The sequence below is a fragment of the Cetorhinus maximus genome, unplaced genomic scaffold (genome assembly GCF_964194155.1).
Source record: "Cetorhinus maximus unplaced genomic scaffold, sCetMax3.hap1.1 HAP1_SCAFFOLD_3308, whole genome shotgun sequence".
Taxonomy (NCBI): Eukaryota; Metazoa; Chordata; class Chondrichthyes; order Lamniformes; family Cetorhinidae; genus Cetorhinus; species Cetorhinus maximus.
Window position 1 is genome coordinate 5,001 of NW_027599225.1, and position 20,000 is coordinate 25,000.

At 58.5% G+C, this 20,000-nt stretch overlaps 1 protein-coding gene across 1 annotated transcript in view; it reads right to left on the reverse strand.

Annotated features, from left to right (window-relative positions):
* LOC144677936 (plexin-B3-like) overlaps positions 1 to 20,000 on the reverse strand; it is a gene marked incomplete at both ends in the record, with an annotated part of 25,481 nt that overhangs the window by 3,102 nt on the left and 2,379 nt on the right. Inside the window, 10 exons of the mRNA XM_078537905.1 lie at positions 761 to 866; positions 2,284 to 2,435; positions 4,262 to 4,428; positions 6,076 to 6,169; positions 6,916 to 7,038; positions 7,495 to 7,623; positions 8,919 to 9,027; positions 10,649 to 10,757; positions 13,114 to 13,270; positions 16,343 to 16,475. Of these exons, the coding sequence (XP_078394031.1) occupies positions 761 to 866; positions 2,284 to 2,435; positions 4,262 to 4,428; positions 6,076 to 6,169; positions 6,916 to 7,038; positions 7,495 to 7,623; positions 8,919 to 9,027; positions 10,649 to 10,757; positions 13,114 to 13,270; positions 16,343 to 16,475 (1,279 nt within the window). The remainder of the gene's footprint in view (positions 1 to 760; positions 867 to 2,283; positions 2,436 to 4,261; positions 4,429 to 6,075; positions 6,170 to 6,915; positions 7,039 to 7,494; positions 7,624 to 8,918; positions 9,028 to 10,648; positions 10,758 to 13,113; positions 13,271 to 16,342; positions 16,476 to 20,000) is intronic.

Here is a 20,000-nt window from a genome sequence, read left to right on the forward strand (position 1 = left end):
AACTGTCAGAGGGTCAGTGCTGAGGGAGTGCCGCACTGTCGGAGGGTCAGTGCTGAGGGAGCGCCGCACTGTCGGAGGGTCAGTGCTGAGGGAGTGCCGCACTGTCGGAGGGTCAGTGCTGAGGGAGTGCCGCACTGTCGGAGGGTCAGTGCTGAGGGAGCGCCGCACTGTGGGAGGGTCAGTGCTGAGGGAGCGCCGCACTGTCGGAGGGTCAGTGCTGAGGGAGCGCCGCACTGTGGGAGGGTCAGTGCTGAGGGAGCGCCGCACTGTCGGAGGGTCAGTGCTGAGGGAGCGCCGCACTGTCGGAGGGTCAGTGCTGAGGGAGCGCCGCACTGTCGGAGGGTCAGTGCTGAGGGAGCGCCGCACTGTCGGAGGGTCAGTGCTGAGGGAGCGCCGCGCTGTCGGAGGGTCAGTACTGAGGGAGCGCCGCACTGTCGGAGGGTCAGTGCTGAGGGAGCGCCGCACTGTCGGAGGGTCAGTGCTGAGGGAGCGCCGCACTGTCGGAGGGTCAGTGCTGAGGGTGAGCCGCACTGTCGGAGGGTCAGTGCTGAGGGAGCGCCGCACTGTCGGAGGGTCAGTGCTGAGGGAGCGCCGCACTGTCGGAGATTCCCAAAGTCCAACAGGGAGGGGACGACAAATAAACACCCTCATTGGTTCTGAGGGGTTTGGGAGTTGGTTAACCTTGAACCCAGATATTGGGAAGGAATTTGGGAAATGCGTTGGGATCACTCAATGGAAACTCAGTAATGTAAACACCCACCTGGTATGTGAATGTGTGGCTCGAGATTACTGGGGCTCTGCCTCTCACTGTGACCTTCACCGGTCCCGATAACTCCCTGTCGCTGGCGGACACCCGGCACACAATCCTGACACAGGAGCACAACACAGTCAGTCTGAAATCCTCACCATCTCACCTCCCCCGCTCTCCATAACCTCCTCCAGCCCCTACACCCCTCCCTATCTCCGTAACCTCCACCAGCCCCTACACCCCTCCCTATCTCCGTAACCTCCACCAGCCCCTACACCCCTCCCTATCTCTGTAACCTCCTCCAGCCCCTACAACCCTCCCTATCTCTGTAACCTCCTCCAGTCCCTACACCCCTCCCTATCTCTGTAACCTCCTCCAGCCCCTACACCCCTCCCTATCTCTGTAACCTCCTCCAGCCCCTACAACCCTCCCTATCTCCGTAACCTCCACCAGCCCCTACACCCCTCCCTATCTCTGTAACCTCCTCCAGCCCCTACACCCCTCCCTATCTCTGTAACCTCCTCCAGCCCCTACAACCCTCCCTATCTCTGTAACCTCCTCCAGCCCCTACAACCCTCCCTATCTCCGTAACCTCCACCAGCCCCTACACCCCTCCCTATCTCTGTAACCTCCTCCAGCCCCTACACCCCTCCCTATCTCCGTAACCTCCACCAGCCCCTACACCCCTCCCTATCTCTGTAACCTCCTCCAGCCCCTACACCCCTCCCTATCTCTGTAACCTCCTCCAGCCCCTACACCCCTCCCTATCTCTGTAACCTCCTCCAGGCCCTACACCCCTCCCTATCTCTGTAACCTCCTCCAGCCCCTACACCCCTCCCTATCTCTGTAACCTCCTCCAGTCCCTACACCCCTCCCTATCTCTGTAACCTCCTCCAGCCCCTACAACCCTCCCTATCTCTGTAACCTCCTCCAGCCCCTACACCCCTCCCTATCTCTGTAACCTCCTCCAGTCCCTACACCCCTCCCTATCTCTGTAACCTCCTCCAGCCCCTACACCCCTCCCTATCTCTGTAACCTCCTCCAGCCCCCTACAACCCTCCCTCTCTCTGTAACCCTCCTACAACCCTCCGAGATCTCTGCGCTCCTCCAATTCCGGCCTCTTGACCATCCCCCGATTCCCATCGCTCCACCATTGGCGGCCGGGCCTTCAGCTGCCTCGGGGGGGGCCCTGAGCTCTGGAATTCCCTCCCTAAACCTCTCCACCTCCCTCTCTCTCTCCCTGTGTCTCTCTGTCTCTCTCTCTCTCTGTCTCTCTCTCTCTCTGTCTCTCTCTCTCTCTCTGTCTCTCTCTCTCTCTGTGTCTCTCTCTCCTCCTTTAGGACGCTCCTTAAACCCGACCCCTAAGACTGAATCTTGGCTCTCCTGACCCTGATATCTCCCCCTGTGCTCCAGGACCTGATTTTATTTGTTAATTGCTCCTGTCAGACTCCTTTGGCTGGGGGAGGTTTTGGAGGCGCTGTAGGAACACAGTTTGTCCAGCGTCCGTCCGCTATTCCCGACCCCCACACACACACCTGGCGGACGCTCGGTATTTGGCGGGGTCGACGATGCAGGGTAGGCCAGCTGCCTCTACCCCGTGCTCGATATCGGCCACTCTCTGCCCCAGGTCCGTCCCGGTGATGGTGAGTGCGACCCCGCCCTCGGGCGGAGCTGTGAGCGGCCAGACCTGCGGAGGGAGAGGAGGGAGAGCCCATCACTGTTGGAGCCCCGGATAACCCCAGCCCGCAACCCACCCTTCCCCATCCCCCCTACCCCCTACCCCACCCATAGAGGGAGACGAGTGGGGGAGCCAATCTGTTAACTGTCCTGGGTGACACGTCGAGGGGAAGGGTCACGGGATTGGCCAGACGTGTTCCCCACCCACCCCACCACCACCCACCACCCCACCCACCACCCATCGCCCATTGGCAGCACCCCCGCCCCCCACAACCCCCTCCGCACTCACAACCAAACACAGGAATTCGGAGAGGTCCCCGAGCCAGCGCCCAGTGAACCCCCTGTCCGGGTGGGTGAGGCTGGTGGTTGACAGGGGGTAGGGTCAGTGGGGTAGGAGCAGATTCTTGCCGCCCTGTAGCTCGACCATGGTCTCCCCTACTGCCGACGGGTGGTCCCGACATCGAATGCAGGGGCAGCCGGCGATTGGGAAGGCGAGTGGTGTGTCGGCCATCATCGAGAGGGGGGAGTCTGAGTACAGGAGTGAAGATGGAGTAGCTGGGATTGTATCGCTGGAGTTTGGAAGAGTAAGAGGCGACTCGACTGAAGATCCTGAGGGACAGGGTGGATGTGGAGAGGATGTTTCCTCTTGTGGGAGAATCTAGAACTAGGGGGTCACTGTTTAAAAATAAGGGGTCGCCCATTTAAGACAGAGACGAGGAGAAATTTATTCTCCCCGAGGGTCGAGAGTCTTTGGAACTCTCTTCCTCAAAAGGCGGTGGAAGCAGAGTCTTTGAGTATTTTGAAGGTGGAGGTGGATAGATTCCTGATTAACAAGGGGGTGAGAGGTTACCGGGGGGTGAGGTGACAGTCCGATCAGCCATGATCTTATTGAATGGGGGAGCAAGGCTCAAGGGGGCTGAATGGCCTCCTCTTGCTCCTAATTTGTACATTTCGGTGGAGGGGTATTGTGTCCAAGTTCCGGTTTCTGTATCTAGTGGTGGGGGAGGAGAGGCGAGTGCAAGGGAGGGTTGCTGGAGATTTTCATGTGGGCGTCACTGGCCGGGACTGGCCTTTTGTTACCCGTCCCTAATTGCCTCTTGAACTCGAGTGTCTGTGGCTGGGGGCCACATTTCGGAGGTGGGGGGTGGGGGTTGCAGTTAAGTGGCTGCGGGGTCTGGAGTCATGTGTAGGCCAGACCGGGTAAGGACGGCAGATTTCCCTCCCTAAAGGGGCGTGAGTGAACCAGATGGGTTTTTTTTTTACAACGATCGATGATAGAGCCTGTGACTGAAACTGGCGTCCAAGCCCAGGTTTTATTCATTGAATTTAGATTCCACCAGCGGCGGCCGGGGAGGGATTTGAACCCGTGCCACCCCCCCCCCCCCCCCACCCCACCCCCCCCCCAACCCTCTCAGGGCATCAGCCTGGGCCCCCTGGATCGCTAGCCCAGTGACATTACCGCGACGACACCCTCTTTGCCCCCTTTTCCTGACGACAGTGACAAGGAGGCCGGCCAACAAGGGACAGATCGAGTAGGACAGGCCGATGTTCACCGGAGGGTGGGTGGGGGGGTGCGGTCCTGGGGTGAGGAGGAACTCCCTCGCTCAGAGGGTCGGCGGATCCCTGCACTTCTCCAGCCCGGACCGAGAGGTTTTTTAACGGGTACAAGGAAGGGGTGGGTGGGCAGCCGAGGTAGGAGGGGAACCTGTTGGCACTGGGCTGGACGGCCCACGCCCCTGCCACCCGTTTCCTGAGATCGGGGCAGGGCTGTGACGCCCCCCGCAGTCGAATAGTCCGCTCGGCTCCAACGATGCTTCGAACCCGCTCCGCGCTCACCTGCTCGATCCTGGGGAGGGGGCAGCTCTGTACCACCTGCGCTGGGCAGGACTCCCGGTACATGCAGGCAGGCACCTCTCCTCCGCACCACACACAGCCCAGCCTGCCGTCGGTCACCTGGCAGCGGCTGCAGTCCGATTGGCCGATGGCGCAGTCGTAGAGGGTGACTGCGGGAGACAGAAGCACAGAGGGTCACTGTCTGGGGGAGGTGGTGGAGGCAAAAGGGCGCGGCAATCTTTCCCAATACCCACCCTCCGACAGTGCGGCGCTCCCTCAGTACTGACCACTGGCCCTCCGACAGTGCGGCGCTCCCTCAGTACTGACCCTCCGACAGTGCGGCGCTCCCTCAGCACTGACCCTCCGACAGTGCGGCGCTCCCTCAGCACTGACCCTCCGACAGTGCGGCGATCCCTCAGCACTGACCTTCCGACAGTGCGGCGCTCCCTCAGCACTGACCCTCCGACAGTGCGGCGATCCCTCAGCACTGACCCTCCGACAGTGCGGCGCTCCCTCAGTACTGACCACTGGCCCTCCGACAGTGCGGCGCTCCCTCAGTACTGACCCTCTGACATGCAGCGCTCCCTCAGCACTGACCCTCCGACAGTGCGGTGCTCCCTCAGCACTGACCCTCCGACGGTGCGGCGCTCCCTCAGCACTGACCCTCCCACAGTGCGGCGCTCCCTCAGCACTGACCCTCTGACAGTGCGGCGCTCCCTCAGCACTGACCCTCTGACAGTGCGGTGCTCCCTCAGCACTGACCCTCCGACAGTGCAGCGCTCCCTCAGCACTGACCCTCCGACAGTGCGGCGCTCCCTCAGCACTGACCCTCCGACAGTGCGGCGCTCCCTCAGCACTGACCCTCCGACAGTGCGGCGATCCCTCAGCACTGACCCTCCGACAGTGCGGCGCTCCCTCAGCACTGACCCTCCGACAGTGCGGCGATCCCTCAGCACTGACCTTCCGACAGTGCGGCGCTCCCTCAGCACTGACCCTCCGACAGTGCGGCGATCCCTCAGCACTGACCCTCCGACAGTGCGGCGCTCCCTCAGTACTGACCACTGGCCCTCCGACAGTGCGGCGCTCCCTCAGTACTGACCCTCTGACATGCAGCGCTCCCTCAGCACTGACCCTCCGACAGTGCGGTGCTCCCTCAGCACTGACCCTCCGACGGTGCGGCGCTCCCTCAGCACTGACCCTCCCACAGTGCGGCGCTCCCTCAGCACTGACCCTCTGACAGTGCGGCGCTCCCTCAGCACTGACCCTCTGACAGTGCGGTGCTCCCTCAGCACTGACCCTCCGACAGTGCAGCGCTCCCTCAGCACTGACCCTCCGACAGTGCGGCGCTCCCTCAGCACTGACCCTCCGACAGTGCGGCGCTCCCTCAGCACTGACCCTCCCACAGTGCGGCGCTCCCTCAGCACTGACCCTCCGACAGTGCGGCGCTCCCTCAGTACTGACCCTCCGACAGTGCGGCGCTCCCTCAGCACTGACCCTCCGACAGTGCGGCGCTCCCTCAGTACTGACCCTCCGACAGTGCGGCGCTCCCTCAGTACTGACCCTCCGACAGTGCGGCGCTCCCTCAGTACTGACCCTCCCACAGTGCGGCGCTCCCTCAGTACTGACCCTCTGACAGTGCGGCGCTCCCTCAGCACTGACCCTCCGACAGTGCGGCGCTCCCTCAGCACTGACCCTCCCACAGTGCGGCGCTCCCTCAGTACTGACCCTCCCACAGTGCAGCGCTCCCTCAGTACTGACCCTCCGACAGGTCTGAAAATTCACACCCTGGTCCCAGTATGAAGGAACCCTCCCCTTACCTTTCAACTCTGTCCGACTGTCAATTCTGGTTGACCCTCCTGTCTGGACATAAACACTGACTTCATATTCCATCCTCGCAGCTGAATAGTGAAACTGTGCAGGAAGAACAGACAGAGTCAGAAATACTCAGGCAAGATTCAATCCCAGTAACTCACTCCCGGGTATCTGTTATTCTATATATAAACCCCCCGAACCCCTCGATTAGATTCCAGTCTGTAACTCACTCCCGGGTATCTGTTATTCTATATATAAACCCCCCGAACCCCTCGATTAGATTCCAGTCTGTAACTCACTCCCGGGTATCTGTTATTCTATATATAAACCCCCCCGAGCCCCTCGATTAGATTCCAGTCTGTAACTCACTCCCGGGTATCTGTTATTCTATATATAAACCCCACCGAACCCCTCGATTAGATTCCAGTCTGTAACTCACTCCCGGGTATCTGTTATTCTATATATAAACCACCCCGAACCCCTCGATTAGATTCCAGTCTGTAACTCACTCCTGGGTATCTGTTATTCTATATATAAACCCCCCCCGAACCCTTCGATTAGATTCCAGTCTGTAACTCACTCCCGGGTATCTGTTATTCTATATATAAGCCCCCCCCGAACCCCTCGATTAGATTCCAGTCTGTAACTCACTCCTGGGTATCTGTTATTCTATATATAAACCCCCCCCGAACCCCTCGATTAGATTCCAGTCTGTAACTCACTCCCGGGTATCTGTTATTCTATATATAAACCCCCCCCGAACCCCTCGATTAGATTCCAGTCTGTAACTCACTCACAGGGCCTGTTCTCCTTGTGTTTATTCCTACCCGAATCTCAGATTGTACCTTTTCTGCCTGACAGGTTATATTGTACATTCCAGGATGCTGTGTATCTCTCTGTACATCTGCTTTCAATTTCAACAGATAGTTCTCCATTTCGAGGACGCACTGATATTCTAGGTCCTTGCTCTGTAGAAAAAGGAAATTGTTGATGTTTCTCTGTATTAAGGGCCAGACTAAAGGGGGAAACAGAGGCGAAGGGGTTTAGTGAGGTAATTCCAGAGTTTAGGACTGAGGTAATCATTAGTGATATTAATGTAACTTTTGGAAAATATGAATGTAAAGAGTTAAGAGGAGGAGGCCTTAAATGCATACCAGAAACCTTCCTAGATCCATGTTTTTCCAGCCCAATGGAAAAGGAACCCGTTCTGGAGAATGAGGTGGCGGAAGTGGGAAATATTTGGACAGTGGGGAGCCTTAGGCGAATAGCGATCACAGCGTCATCAGGTTCAGAATGGTTACGGAAGAGGACACAGAAATCGTAAGGTGTAACACGTAAAGGGCCACGGGAATGGTGGGTGGGGGGAGGCTGGCATCATGCTGCTTCTGGAATGTTCCGCACCACCCCCGCCGACAGAGACTCACTTCCAATAGGTCCAGGTTCCACCCAATCAGCTTCAGAGCTCTCTCGTGGCCCACAGGAATCAGCGTTGACCCCTCCATCCACTCTACGTAGGGGCAATGGTCAGGCCCGCTCATCGCAGCCTCATGGTCCTGAGGGCAGGGAGAGAGTGACAGGTCAGTACAGAGGGAGCGGCAATCATACTCAGCCACATTCGACACCCCCTGCTGGAGGCAGGGACTCTTACTCGGTCTCTTCATCCATCTCCATCCCATCACTTGCCCCTGGCGCTCCTACAATCCTGTATAGGGGACATGGGAATTCAATTATGTCAGGTTGGTCTGCAGGATTGGTCACATGACCTCCTGCCCCACCCAACACTGCTGTCATTGGCCAGCTGACATGTCCATCATCACAGTGCCTCACCTTCTCAATCAGCCATTATCTGACAGTCTTACAGCCAATAATACTCCTCAAAAAGGATTTCCAAATCACGGGCTTAGTTTTTGACCCTCCAATAGCCTCTCTCTCTCTCCTGGCTTCTCCTCACCAAGGAGTTCTGTAAATTCATTTTCCAGACTCAAAGTCTCGAGGGAGCCCCTCCGACAGTGCGGCGCTCCCTCAGTACTGACCCTCCGACAGTGTGGCGCTCCCTCAGCACTGACCCTCCGACAGTGTGGCGCTCCCTCAGCGCTGACCCTCCGACAGTGCAACGCTCTCTCAGCGCTGACCCTCCGACAGTGCGGGCGCTCCCTCAGCGCTGACCCTCCGACAGTGCGGGCGCTCCCTCAGTACTGACCCTCCGACAGTGCGGCGCTCCCTTAGTACTGACCCTCCAACAGCGCGGCTCTCCCTCAGCACCGACCCTCCCACAGTGCGGGCGCTCCCTCAGCACTGACCCTCCGACAGTGTGGCGCTCCCTCAGCACCGACCCTCCCACAGTGCGGCGCTCCCTCAGCACTGACCCTCCGACATTGCGACACTCCCTCAGCACTGACCCTCCAACAGTGCGGGCGCTCCCTCAGCACTGACCCTCCGACAGTTCGGCGCTCCCTCAGCGCTGACCCTCCGACAGTGCGGGCGCTCCCTCAGCGCTGACCCTCCGACAGTGCGGGCACTCCCTCAGCACTGACCCTCCGACAGTGCGGCGCTCCCTCAGCACCGACCCTCCGACAGTGCGGCGCTCCCTCAGCACCGACCCTCCGACAGTGCGGCACTCCCTCAGCGCTGACCCTCCGACAGTGCAGGCGCTCCCTCAGCACTGACCCTCCGACAGTGCGGGCGCTCCCTCAGCGCTGACCCTCCGACAGTGCGGGCGCTCCCTCAGCGCTGACCCTCCCGACAGTGCGGGCGCTCCCTCAGCGCTGACCCTCCCGACAGTGCGGGCGCTGTCACCTTGAAACGGACACCCCCCCGAGGGAGTTAAATTGTTCCCAGCCGCACTCACGTTCTGGTTGAAGAGGGTGACCTCTGATCCACAGGCCGCATTGTCCAGGCAGCGATGTTGACGCGCGCACCATTTACAGCTCCAGGCGCTGGTAACGCACGCCTGACACCTGCGGAGGTTGAACAGGGCAGAGTTAAACCGGGAGAGAAGGTGGGACCCCCAGCTATTCACCCCCGGCCCTCACCTCCCAGTCAGGGTACATCCTCCCTAAAGAATGTGGAAACACTGACCATCGGTGGCGATGTGCTGTTGTCACTAGACTAGTAATCCAGAGGAAACCTACCTAATGACCTGGGGACCCGGGTTCGAGCCCCACCTTAGCAAAGGGTGGAATTTAAGTTCAATTAAAAGTCTAATAATGACCGTGAAACCAGTGTCGATTGTTGTGAAACCCCACCTGGGTCACTAAGTGCCCCGTTCAGGGGAGGGAATCCTGCCCTCCTTACCCGGTCTAGCCTACACGTGACTCCAGACCCCCACAGCCGTGTGGTCGACTCTTAAGTGCCCCCTCTGGACGAGGGCGATTAGGGATGGGGCAATAAATGCTGGGCCCACGTCCCGTGAATGTATATAAATAAAAAACAAGTCGCATTTCGACAGCCGATCCCACTTGGTGAACAGCGGCGCTAATCCAATCGGGGAAGATGGAACAGGCCGGGGCTCTTGACCCTAGAACAGAGGGGGTGACCTGATCGAGCTCTTTAAAATGACGGAGGGGGTTTCGATAGGGTCGACGTAGAGAAGATGTTTCCACTTGTGGGAGGAGAGACCAGAACTAGGGGCCATCGATATAAGACAGTCCCTAATAAATCCAATCGAGGGGGGAATTCAGGAGAAACGTCTTGACCCAGAAAGCGGGGAGAATGTGGAACTCACTCCCGCAGGGAGGGGTGGAGGTGAATCGTGTCGATGTGTTTAAGGGGGGAGGCTGGATACACGCATGAGGGGGAAAGGGATAGAAGGACATGGGGGGGATGGTGGGAGAAGGCAGGTGTGGAGCAGAATGACCAGCACGGAGCAGAGTGGCCGAATGGCCTGTTTCTGTTTCAGATATGCTGTGTAACACTGGTGGGGGATAGGGAGGGTTGTAGGGGCTGGAGGAGGTTACAGAGATAGGGAGGGTTGTAGGGGGCTGGTGGAGGTTACAGCGATAGGGAGGGGTGTAGGGGCTGGAGGAGGTTACAGAGATAGGGAGGGTTGTAGGGGCTGGAGGAGGTTACAGAGATAGGGAGGGGGTGTAGGGGCTGGAGGAGGTTACAGAGATAGGGAGGGTTGTAGGGGACTGGAGGAGGTTACAGAGATAGGGAGGGTTGTAGGGGCTGGAGGAGGTTACAGAGATAGGGAGGGATGTAGGGGCTGGAGGAGGTTACAGAGATAGGGAGGGTTGAGGGGGTAGGAGGGGGTAGGAGGGTGACGGGAGCTGTGTCAGTCAGTCAGAGCCGAGAGGATATATTCTCTGTGGACAGGTTCTCAGCTCCTGAGCTGTTTCCGCTCCCACACCGTGTGTTCCAGCAACTCTCACTGGACAGGGTCCCGAGGGTCAGGTCGTTCTCTGTCCCCCCTCCCCCAGAACCCGGTCACCTACACACACCCCCCACCCCCACCCAAAACCCCCCACCCCCCCCGAGGGGACACAACAGGGTGAAAGGGCGATTCAGCTGCAGTAGGCCGCAGATGGAGCCTGGCCCTCGCCTAGCTGTGTGTGTGCAGACAGGGTGAAGTGACCGTACGGGGAGAGCGGGTGCAGGTTGGTCATCGCGCTGCAGTCGTAGAAAACAAACTCTGTGGACACGACAGTCACGTCAGCGAAACGAACGGCCAATTCCATCCTCACAGCACCTGACCGAGAGAAACAAACAGCATTAACAACACCGGCAAGGCCGAGGCTCAGTGTAACCCCGCTCCGGACACACTGACCGTTCCCCCTCGGGACGGAGAGTCCGGACACACTGACCATTCCCCCTCGGGACGGAGAGTCCGGACACACCACTGACCATTCCCCCTCGGGACGGAGAGTCCAGACACACTGACCATTCCCCCTCGGGACGGAGAGTCCAGACACAGCACTGACCATTCCCCTCGGGACAGAGAGTCCGGACACACTGACCGTTCCCCCTCGGGGCTGAGAGTCCGGACACACTGACCATTCCCCCTCGGGACGGAGAGTCCAGACACAGCACTGACCATTCCCCTCGGGACAGAGAGTCCGGACACACCACTGACCATTCCCCCTCGGGACTGAGAGTCCAGACACACTGACCATTCCCCTCGGGACGGAGAGTCCGGACACACTGACCATTCCCCCTCGGGACTGAGAGTCCAGACACACTGACCATTCCCCCTCGGGACGGAGAGTCCAGACACAGCACTGACCATTCCCCTCGGGACAGAGAGTCCGGACACACCACTGACCATTCCCCCTCGGGACTGAGAGTCCGGACACACTGACCATTCCCCTCGGGGCTGAGAGTCCGGACACACCACTGACCATTCCCCCTCGGGACTGAGAATCCAGACACACTGACCATTCCCCTCGGGACGGAGAGTCCGGACACACTGACCATTCCCCCTCGGCACTGAGAGTCCAGACACACTGACCATTCCCCCTCGGGGCTGAGAGTCCGGACACACTGACCATTCCCCCTCGGGGCTGACAGTCCGGACACACTGACCATTCCCCAATGGGCTGAGAGTCCGGACACACTGACCATTCCCCCTCGGGACTGAGAGTCCGGACACACCACTGACCATTCCCCCACGGGACTGAGAGTCCAGACACACCACTGACCATTCCCCCTCGGGACTGAGAGTCCGGACACACTGACCATTCCCCCTCGGGACGGAGAGTCCGGACACACCGGCCAATCCCCCACGGGACTGAGAGTCCAGACACACTGACCATTCCCCTCCGGACAGAGAGTCCGGACACACTGACCATTCCCCCTCGGGACTGAGAGTCCGGACACACTGACCATTCCCCCACGGGACTGAGAGTCCGGACACACCACTGACCATTCCCCTCGGGACTGAGAGTCCGGAGACACTGACCATTCCCCCTCAGGACTGAGAGTCCGGACACACCACTGACCATTCCCCCTCGGGACAGAGAGTCCGGACACACTGACAATTCCCCCTCGGGACTGAGAGTCCGGACACACTGACCATTCCCCTCGGGGCTGAGAGTCCGGACACACCACTGACCATTCCCCCACGGGACCGAGAATCCGGACACACCACTGACCATTCCCCACGGGACTGAGAGTCCGAACACACTGACCGTTCCCCCTCGGGACCGAGAGTCCAGACACACTGACCATTCCCCTCAGGACCGAGAGTCTGGTCACACTGACCATTCCCCTCGGGGCTGAGAGTCCGGTCACACTGACCATTCCCCTCGGGGCTGTGAGTCCGGTCACACTGACCATTCCCCCTCGGGACTGAGAGTCCGGACACACTGACCATTCCCCACGGGGCTGAGAGTCCGGACACAATGACCACTCCCCTCGGGGCTGAGAGTCCGGACACACTGACCATTCCCCTCAGGACGGAGAGTCCGGACACACTGACCATTCCCCTCAGGAACGGAGAGTCCGGCCACACTGACCATTCCCCTCGGGACGGAGAGTCCAGCCACACTGACCATTCCCCACGGGGCTGAGAGTCCGGCCACACTGACCGTTCCCCTCGGGATGGAGAGTCCGGCCACACTGACCATTCCCCTCGGGACGGAGAGTCCAGCCACACTGACCATTCCCCACGGGGCTGAGAGTCCGGACACACTGACCATTCCCCTCAAGACGGAGAGTCCGGCCACACTGACTATTCCCCTCAGGACGGAGAGTCCGGCCACACTGACCGTTCCCTTCGGGACGGAGAGTCCAGCCACACTGACCATTCCCCACGGGGCTGAGAGTCCGGCCACACTGACCATTCCCCTCGGGACGGAGAGTCCAGCCACACTGACCATTCCCCACGGGGCTGAGAGTCTGGCCACACTGACCATTCCCCTCGGGGCTGAGAGTCCGGACACACTGACCATTCCCCTCGGGACTGAGAGTCCGGCCACACTGACTATTCCCCTTGGGACGGAGAGTCCGGCCACACTGCCCTCTCAGCACTTTCGACGGACTCTCGGCCCCAAACAGGGGCCTCGGTCTCTCGCCCCCTCCCTCCGGTTGACCCCGTGACCTCTCACCTTTGCCAGGGTCGTTGCCGGGCAGTCTCTCGGGGCTGGGGGACCAGCAGGTCAGCTGCTTGCCCACAATGACGGCCGGGGTGACCTCTTCACCAAACGAACATTTCAATCCTTCCCCGGGCTTGAGGTTGGGAAGCCGGTCAAGGGTCAGCGTCACCTGGAATTGGAGTGGGATAGAGAGGTCAGCTCGAATGTCCGATGGTCCACTGGGATCCTCACTCTAACCCTCACAACAAGACAGGAGTCTGAACAGGAACACGCCCGGCAGCTCCTCACGGGAACGATGTAAATTAAAACCAGATCCCCGGACACGGGGAGATACTGGAGCAAGTGATCAAAAACTCAGTCAAAGATGGAGATGGTCAGGATCGTCTTAAAGGAGGAGAGAGAGTGACAGGGAGATAGAGAGAGAAAGAGAGACAGAGACGGAGAGAGAGACACAGAGAGAGACAGAGAGGGAGACAGAAAGAGAGAGAGAGACAGAGGGAAAGAGAGACAGAGAGAGAGAGACACAGCTGGAGGAGGTTACAGAGATAGGGAGGGCTGTAGGGGGCTGGAGGAGGTTACAGAGATAGGGAGGGTTGTAGGGGCTGGAGGAGGTTACAGAGATAGGGAGGAGTGTAGGGGCTGGAGGAGGTTACAGAGATAGGGAGGGGTGTAGGGGCTGGAGTGGGTTACAGAGATAGGGAGGGCTGTAGGGGGCTGGAGGAGGTTACAGAGATAGGGAGGGTTGTAGGGGCTGGAAGAGGTTACAGAGATAGAGAGGGTTGTAGGGGCTGGAGGAGGTTACAGAGATAGGGAGGGTTGTAGGGGCTAGAGGAGGTTACAGAGATAGGGAGGGTTGTAGGGGCTGGAGGAGGTTACAGAGATAGGGAGGGTTGTAGGGGCTGGAGGAGGTTACAGAGATAGGGAGGAGTGTAGGGGCTGGAGGAGGTTACAGAGATAGGGAGGGGTGTAGGGGCTGGAGTGGGTTACAGAGATAGGGAGGGCTGTAGGGGGCTGGAGGAGGTTACAGAGATAGAGAGGGTTGTAGGGGCTGGAGGAGGTTTACAGAGATAGGGAGGAGTGTAGGGGCTGGAGGAGGTTACAGAGATAGGGAGGGGTGTAGGGGCTGGAGTGGGTTACAGAGATAGGGAGGGCTGTAGGGGGCTGGAGGAGGTTACAGAGATAGGGAGGGTTGTAGGGGCTGGAAGAGGTTACAGAGATAGAGAGGGTTGTAGGGGCTGGAGGAGGTTACAGAGATAGGGAGGGTTGTAGGGGCTAGAGGAGGTTACAGAGATAGGGAGGGGTTGTAGGGGCTGGAGGAGGTTACAGAGATAGGGAGGGTTGTAGGGGCTGGAGGAGGTTACAGAGATAGGGAGGGTTGTAGGGGCTGGAGGAGGTTACAGAGATAGGGAGGGGTGTAGGGGCTGGAGGAGGTTACAGAGATAGGGAGGGGTGTAGGGGCTGGAGGAGGTTACAGAGATAGGGAGGGTTGTAGGGGCTGGAGGAGGTTACAGAGATAGGGAGGGTTGTAGGGGCTGGAGGAGGTTACAGAGATAGGGAGGGGTGTAGGGGCTGGAGGAGGTTACAGAGATAGGGAGGGGTGTAGGGGCTGGAGGAGGTTACAGAGATAGGGAGGGGTGTAGGGGCTGGAGGAGGTTACAGAGATAGGGAGGGGTGTAGGGGCTGGAGTGGGTTACAGAGATAGGGAGGGTTGTAGGGGCTGGAGGAGGTTACAGAGATAGGGAGGGTCGTAGAGGCTGGAGGAGGTTACAGAGATAGGGAGGGTTGTAGGGGCTGGAGGAGGTTACAGAGATAGGGAGGGGTGTAGGGGCTGGAGTGGGTTACAGAGATAGGGAGGGTTGTAGGGGCTGGAGGAGGTTACAGAGATAGGGAGGGTCGTAGGGTCTGGAGGAGGTTACAGAGATAGGGAGGGTTGTAGGGGCTGGAGGAGGTTACAGAGATAGGGAGGGGTGTAGGGGCTGGAGGAGGTTACAGAGATAGGGAGGGGTGTTAGGGCTGGAGGAGATTACAGAGATAGGGAGGGTTTTAGGGACTGGAGGAGGTTACAGAGATAGAGAGGGTTGTAGGGGCTGGAGGAGGTTACAGAGATAGGGAGGGGTGTAGGGGTTGGAGGAGGTTACAGAGATAGGGAGGGGTGTAGGGGCTGGAGGAGGTTACAGAGATAGGGAGGGGTGTAGGGGTTGGAGGAGGTTACAGAGATAGGGAGGGTTTTAGGGGCTGGAGGAGGTTACAGAGATAGGGAGGGTTGTAGGGGCTGGAGGAGGTTACAGAGATAGGGAGGGTTTGGAGACTAGAGGTTACAGAGATAGGGAGGGTTTGTAGACTAGAGGAGGTTACAGAGATAGGCAGGGTTGTAGGGGCTGGGGTTAGGGTTAGGCTGTACCTGTTCTGGGAGTGTTTGATGGGGACGGTAGAGGGAGCTTTACTCTGTATCTAACCCCGTGCTGTACCTGTCCTGGGAGTGTTTGATGGGGACGGTGTAGAGGGAGCTTTACTCTGTATCTAACCCCGTGCTGTACCTGTCCTGGGAGTGTTTGATGGGGACGGTGTAGAGGGAGCTTTACTCTGTATCTAACCCCGTGCTGTACCTATCCTGGGAGTGTTTGATGGGGATGGTGTAGAGGGAGCTTCACTCTGTATCTAACCCCGTGCTGTACCTGTCCTGGGAGTGTTTGATGGGGACAGTGTAGAGGGAGCTTTACTCTGTATCTAACCCCGTGCTGTACCTGTCCTGGGAGTGTTTGATGGGGACGGTGTAGAGGGAGCTTTACTCTGTATCTAACCCCGTGCTGTACCTGTCCTGGGAGTGTTTGATGGGGACGGTGTAGAGGGAGCTTTACTCTGTATCTAACCCCGTGCTGTACCTGTCCTGGGAGTGTTTGATGGGGACAGTGTAGAGGGAGCTTTACTCTGTATCTAACCCCGTGCTGTACCTGTCCTGGGAGTGTTTGATGGGGACGGTGTAGAGGGAGCTTTACTCTGTATCTAACCCCGTGCTGTACCTGTCCTGGGAGTGTTTGATGGGGACGGTGTAGAGGGAGCTTTACTCTGTATCTAACCCCGTGCTGTACCTGTCCTGGGAGTGTTTGATGGGGACGGTGTAGAGGGAGCTTTACTCTGTATCTAACCCCGTGCTGTACCTGTCCTGACCGGGTGCTGCTGGGCTCCGAGGGAGGGGGGTACCGCGATCGCGCCGCAGGGTTGCCACGGAGACGGGGCCTACCTCCGCCTGCTCCTCCCTGCTCAGGTTGGCCGGGATCTTGCTCTGCACGGAGAGGCACTGGCCGTTCGCGTCGTAGAACCGCAGCCAGTGATTGGCTTCCTGGTGACGGACACACTCCAGTTTCCTGGAACATCTGCGGGGAGACATCAAACCGAGTTATTGCCTGGAGCAAGGGCGCGACAGGGCGTCCATCTTGTCCCACCCCTGTGTCGACAAGACGCAACGTAGATTGACCGGAACGAGACCTGGGGGACTCCGAGGGTGAAGTTATGAGGCCAAAAGTGACACAAACTGGGCTTTCACCCCTCAGGATTTAGACCTAAAAGTGGGTGATTTGACCGAGTCGCTCGGTTCAGCTTCTAGAACATTCTGACTGTTCCTAAGGCTGCACGTCCTCCACAAACTCGTTCTTTTATCCGTTCATGGGATGTGGGCGTCGCTGGCTGGGCCCAGCATTTATTGCCCATCCCTAACTGCCCCTTGAGAAGGTGGGGGGTGAGCCGCCTTCTTGAGCCGCTGCAGCCCCCGTGTGGTGTAGGTACACCCACCGTGCTGTTAGGGAGGGAGTTCCAGGATTTGGACCCAGCGACAGTGAAGGAACGGCCGATATATTCCCAAGTCGGGATGGTGAGTGTGGGGCTCGGAGGGGAACTTGCAGGTGGTGCTGTTCCCCATGTGTCTGCTGCCCTTGTCCTTCTAGACGGTAGAGGTGGTGGGTTTGGGCGGCGCTGTCGAAGGAGCCTTGGCGAGTTGCTGCAGTGCATCTTGTAGATGGTACACACACTGCTGCCCCTGTGCGTCGGTGGCGGAGGGAGTGAATGTTTGTGGATGGGGTGCCGATCGAGCGGGGCTGCTTTGTCCCGGACGGTGTCGAGCTTCTTGAGTGTTGTGGGAGCTGCACTCATCCAGGCAAGTGGAGAGTATTCCATCACACTCCTGACTTGTGCCTTGTAGATGGTGGACAGGCTTTGGGGGAGTCAGGAGGTGAGTTACTCTCCGCAGGAATCCCAGCCTCTGACCTGCTCTTGTAGCCACAGTGTTTATATGGCTGCTTTGGCCTCAGGACCAATGTGTGAAATGTGGGAATTCAGTCAGTCATCAGCCCAATGTGCCTTTCCCCATTCTCATCTCCATTATTCCCTCGCTCCCCTCACTCCTCTCCCACATCCCTCCCTCCGTAAACCTCAGCTCATCCAGAACTCCGCTGACCCCCCTGTCCGAACTCACACCGAGTCCCCTTCACCCGTCACCCCCTGTGCTCACTGACCCACACTGGCTCCCGGTCCAGTAACACCTCCCTATCTATGTAACCTCCTCCAGCCCCTACACCCCTCCCTATCTCTGTAACCTCCTCCAGCCCCTACAACCCTCCCTATCTCTGTAACCTCCTCCAGCCCCTACAATCCTCCCTATCTCTGTAACCTCCTCCAGCCCCTACAACCCTCCCTATCTCTGTAACCTCCTCCAGCCCCTACAATCCTCCCTATCTCTGTAACCTCCTCCAGCCCCTACAACCCTCCCTATCTCTGTAACCTCCTCCAACCCCTACAATCCTCCCTATCTCTGTAACCTCCTCCAGCCTCTACAACCCTCCCTATCACTGTAACCTCCTCCAGCCCCTACAACCCTCCCTATCTCTGTAACCTCCTCCAGCCCCTACAACCCTCCCTATCTCTGTAACCTCCTCCAGCCCCTACAACCCTCCCTATCTCTGTAACCTCCTTCAACCCCTACAACCCTCCCTATCTCTGTAACCTCCTCCAGACCCTACAACCCTCCCTATCTCTGTAACCTCCTCCAGCCCCTACAACCCTCCCTATCTCTGTAACCTCCTCCAGACCCTACAACCCTCCCTATCTCTGTAACCTCCTCCAGCCCCTACATCCTCCCTATCTCTGTAACCACCTCCAGCCCCTACAACCCTCCCTATCTCTGTAACCTCCTCCAGCCCCTACACCCCTCCCTATCTCTGTAACCTCCTCCAGCCCCTACAACCCTCCCTATCTCTGTAACCTCCTCCAGCCCCTACAACCCTCCCTATCTCTGTAACCCTCCTACAACCCTCCGAGATCTCTGCGCTCCTCCAATTCCGGCCTCTTGATCATCCCCCCGATTCCCATCGCTCCGCCATTGGCGGCCGGGCCTTCAGCTGCCTGGGGGGCCCTGAGCTCTGGAATTCCCTCCCTAAACCTCTCCTCCTCTCTCTCTCTCTGTCTCTCTCTCTCTCTCTCTCTCACTCAATGTCTCTCTGTCTGTCTCTCTCGCTCTGTCTCTCTCTTCCTCTCTCTCCTCCTTTAAGACACTCCTTAAATCCGACCTCTTTGTCCGAGTGTTGGGTCACCTCTCCCTGATGGCTCTTCAGATGTCTCGATGTCTGGTTAGTGTTGCTGTGGAGCCTGCAGGGGAGATTTGACTGAGTTCACGGTGATATATCGGTGTAGAGTTCACCCGTGATGCTCCCAGGGTTGAATATCTTGCTGACATTGGCTGCTACTCCTCGAGCTGGGGCCAGAGAGGGAGACAACAGTCTCTGTCACTCCCTCTCTCTCTCTCTCTCAAGTTTAGAGAGTCTGGCTACTGTAGGCCCCAAATGGGACCAGGGCCTCAATTACTTAAGAAGGCGGCTCACCACCACCTTCTCAAGGGGCAACTAGGGACGGGCAATAAATGCTGGGCCCAGCCAGCGACGCCCACATCCCGCGAATGAATATAAAACATACTTCCTGGGCACTCTGTGGGTTAGTAACTTGGGCTACGTGGGGAGCAGTGCCACTCACACATTGACACTTGATCATCGTGGTCAATTTGCAAAGCTGCGAATGCCTTTTTAGGAGTAATGTTTGAGGTACTGAAAATAAAAGCAGAGAAATTATGTTCATCTTCTGTAAAACACCGTGCACAGTTCCGGTCTCCGTAACCCCCATCGGTTAGACCACACTCGGAGCACTGTGCACAGTTCCAGTCTCCGTATCCCCTCGGTTAGACCACACTCGGAGCACTGTGCACAGTTCCAGTCTCCGTATCCCCTCGGTTAGACCACACTCGGAGCACCGTGCACAGTTCCGGTCTCCGTATCCCTCGGTTAGACCACACTCGGAGCACCATACACAGTTCCGGTCTCCGTATCCCTCGGTTAGACCACACTCGGAGCACCGTGCACAGTTCCGGTCTCCGTATCCCTCGGTTAGACCACACTCGGAGCACCGTGCACAGTTCCGGTCTCCGTATCCCTCGGTTAGACCACACTCGGAGCACTGTGCACAGTTCCGGTCTCCCTATCCCTCGGTTAGACCACACTCGGAGCACCGTGCACAGTTCCGGTCTCCGTAACCCCCATCGGTTAGACCACACTCGGAGCACTGTGCACAGTTCCAGTCTCCGTATCCCCTCGGTTAGACCACACTCGGAGCACCGTGCACAGTTCCGGTCTCCGTATCCCTCGGTTAGACCACACTCGGAGCACCATACACAGTTCCGGTCTCCGTATCCCTCGGTTAGACCACACTCGGAGCACCGTGCACAGTTCCGGTCTCCGTATCCCTCGGTTAGACCACACTCGGAGCACCGTGCACAGTTCCGGTCTCCGTATCCCTCGGTTAGACCACACTCGGAGCACTGTGCACAGTTCCGGTCTCCCTATCCCTCGGTTAGACCCACT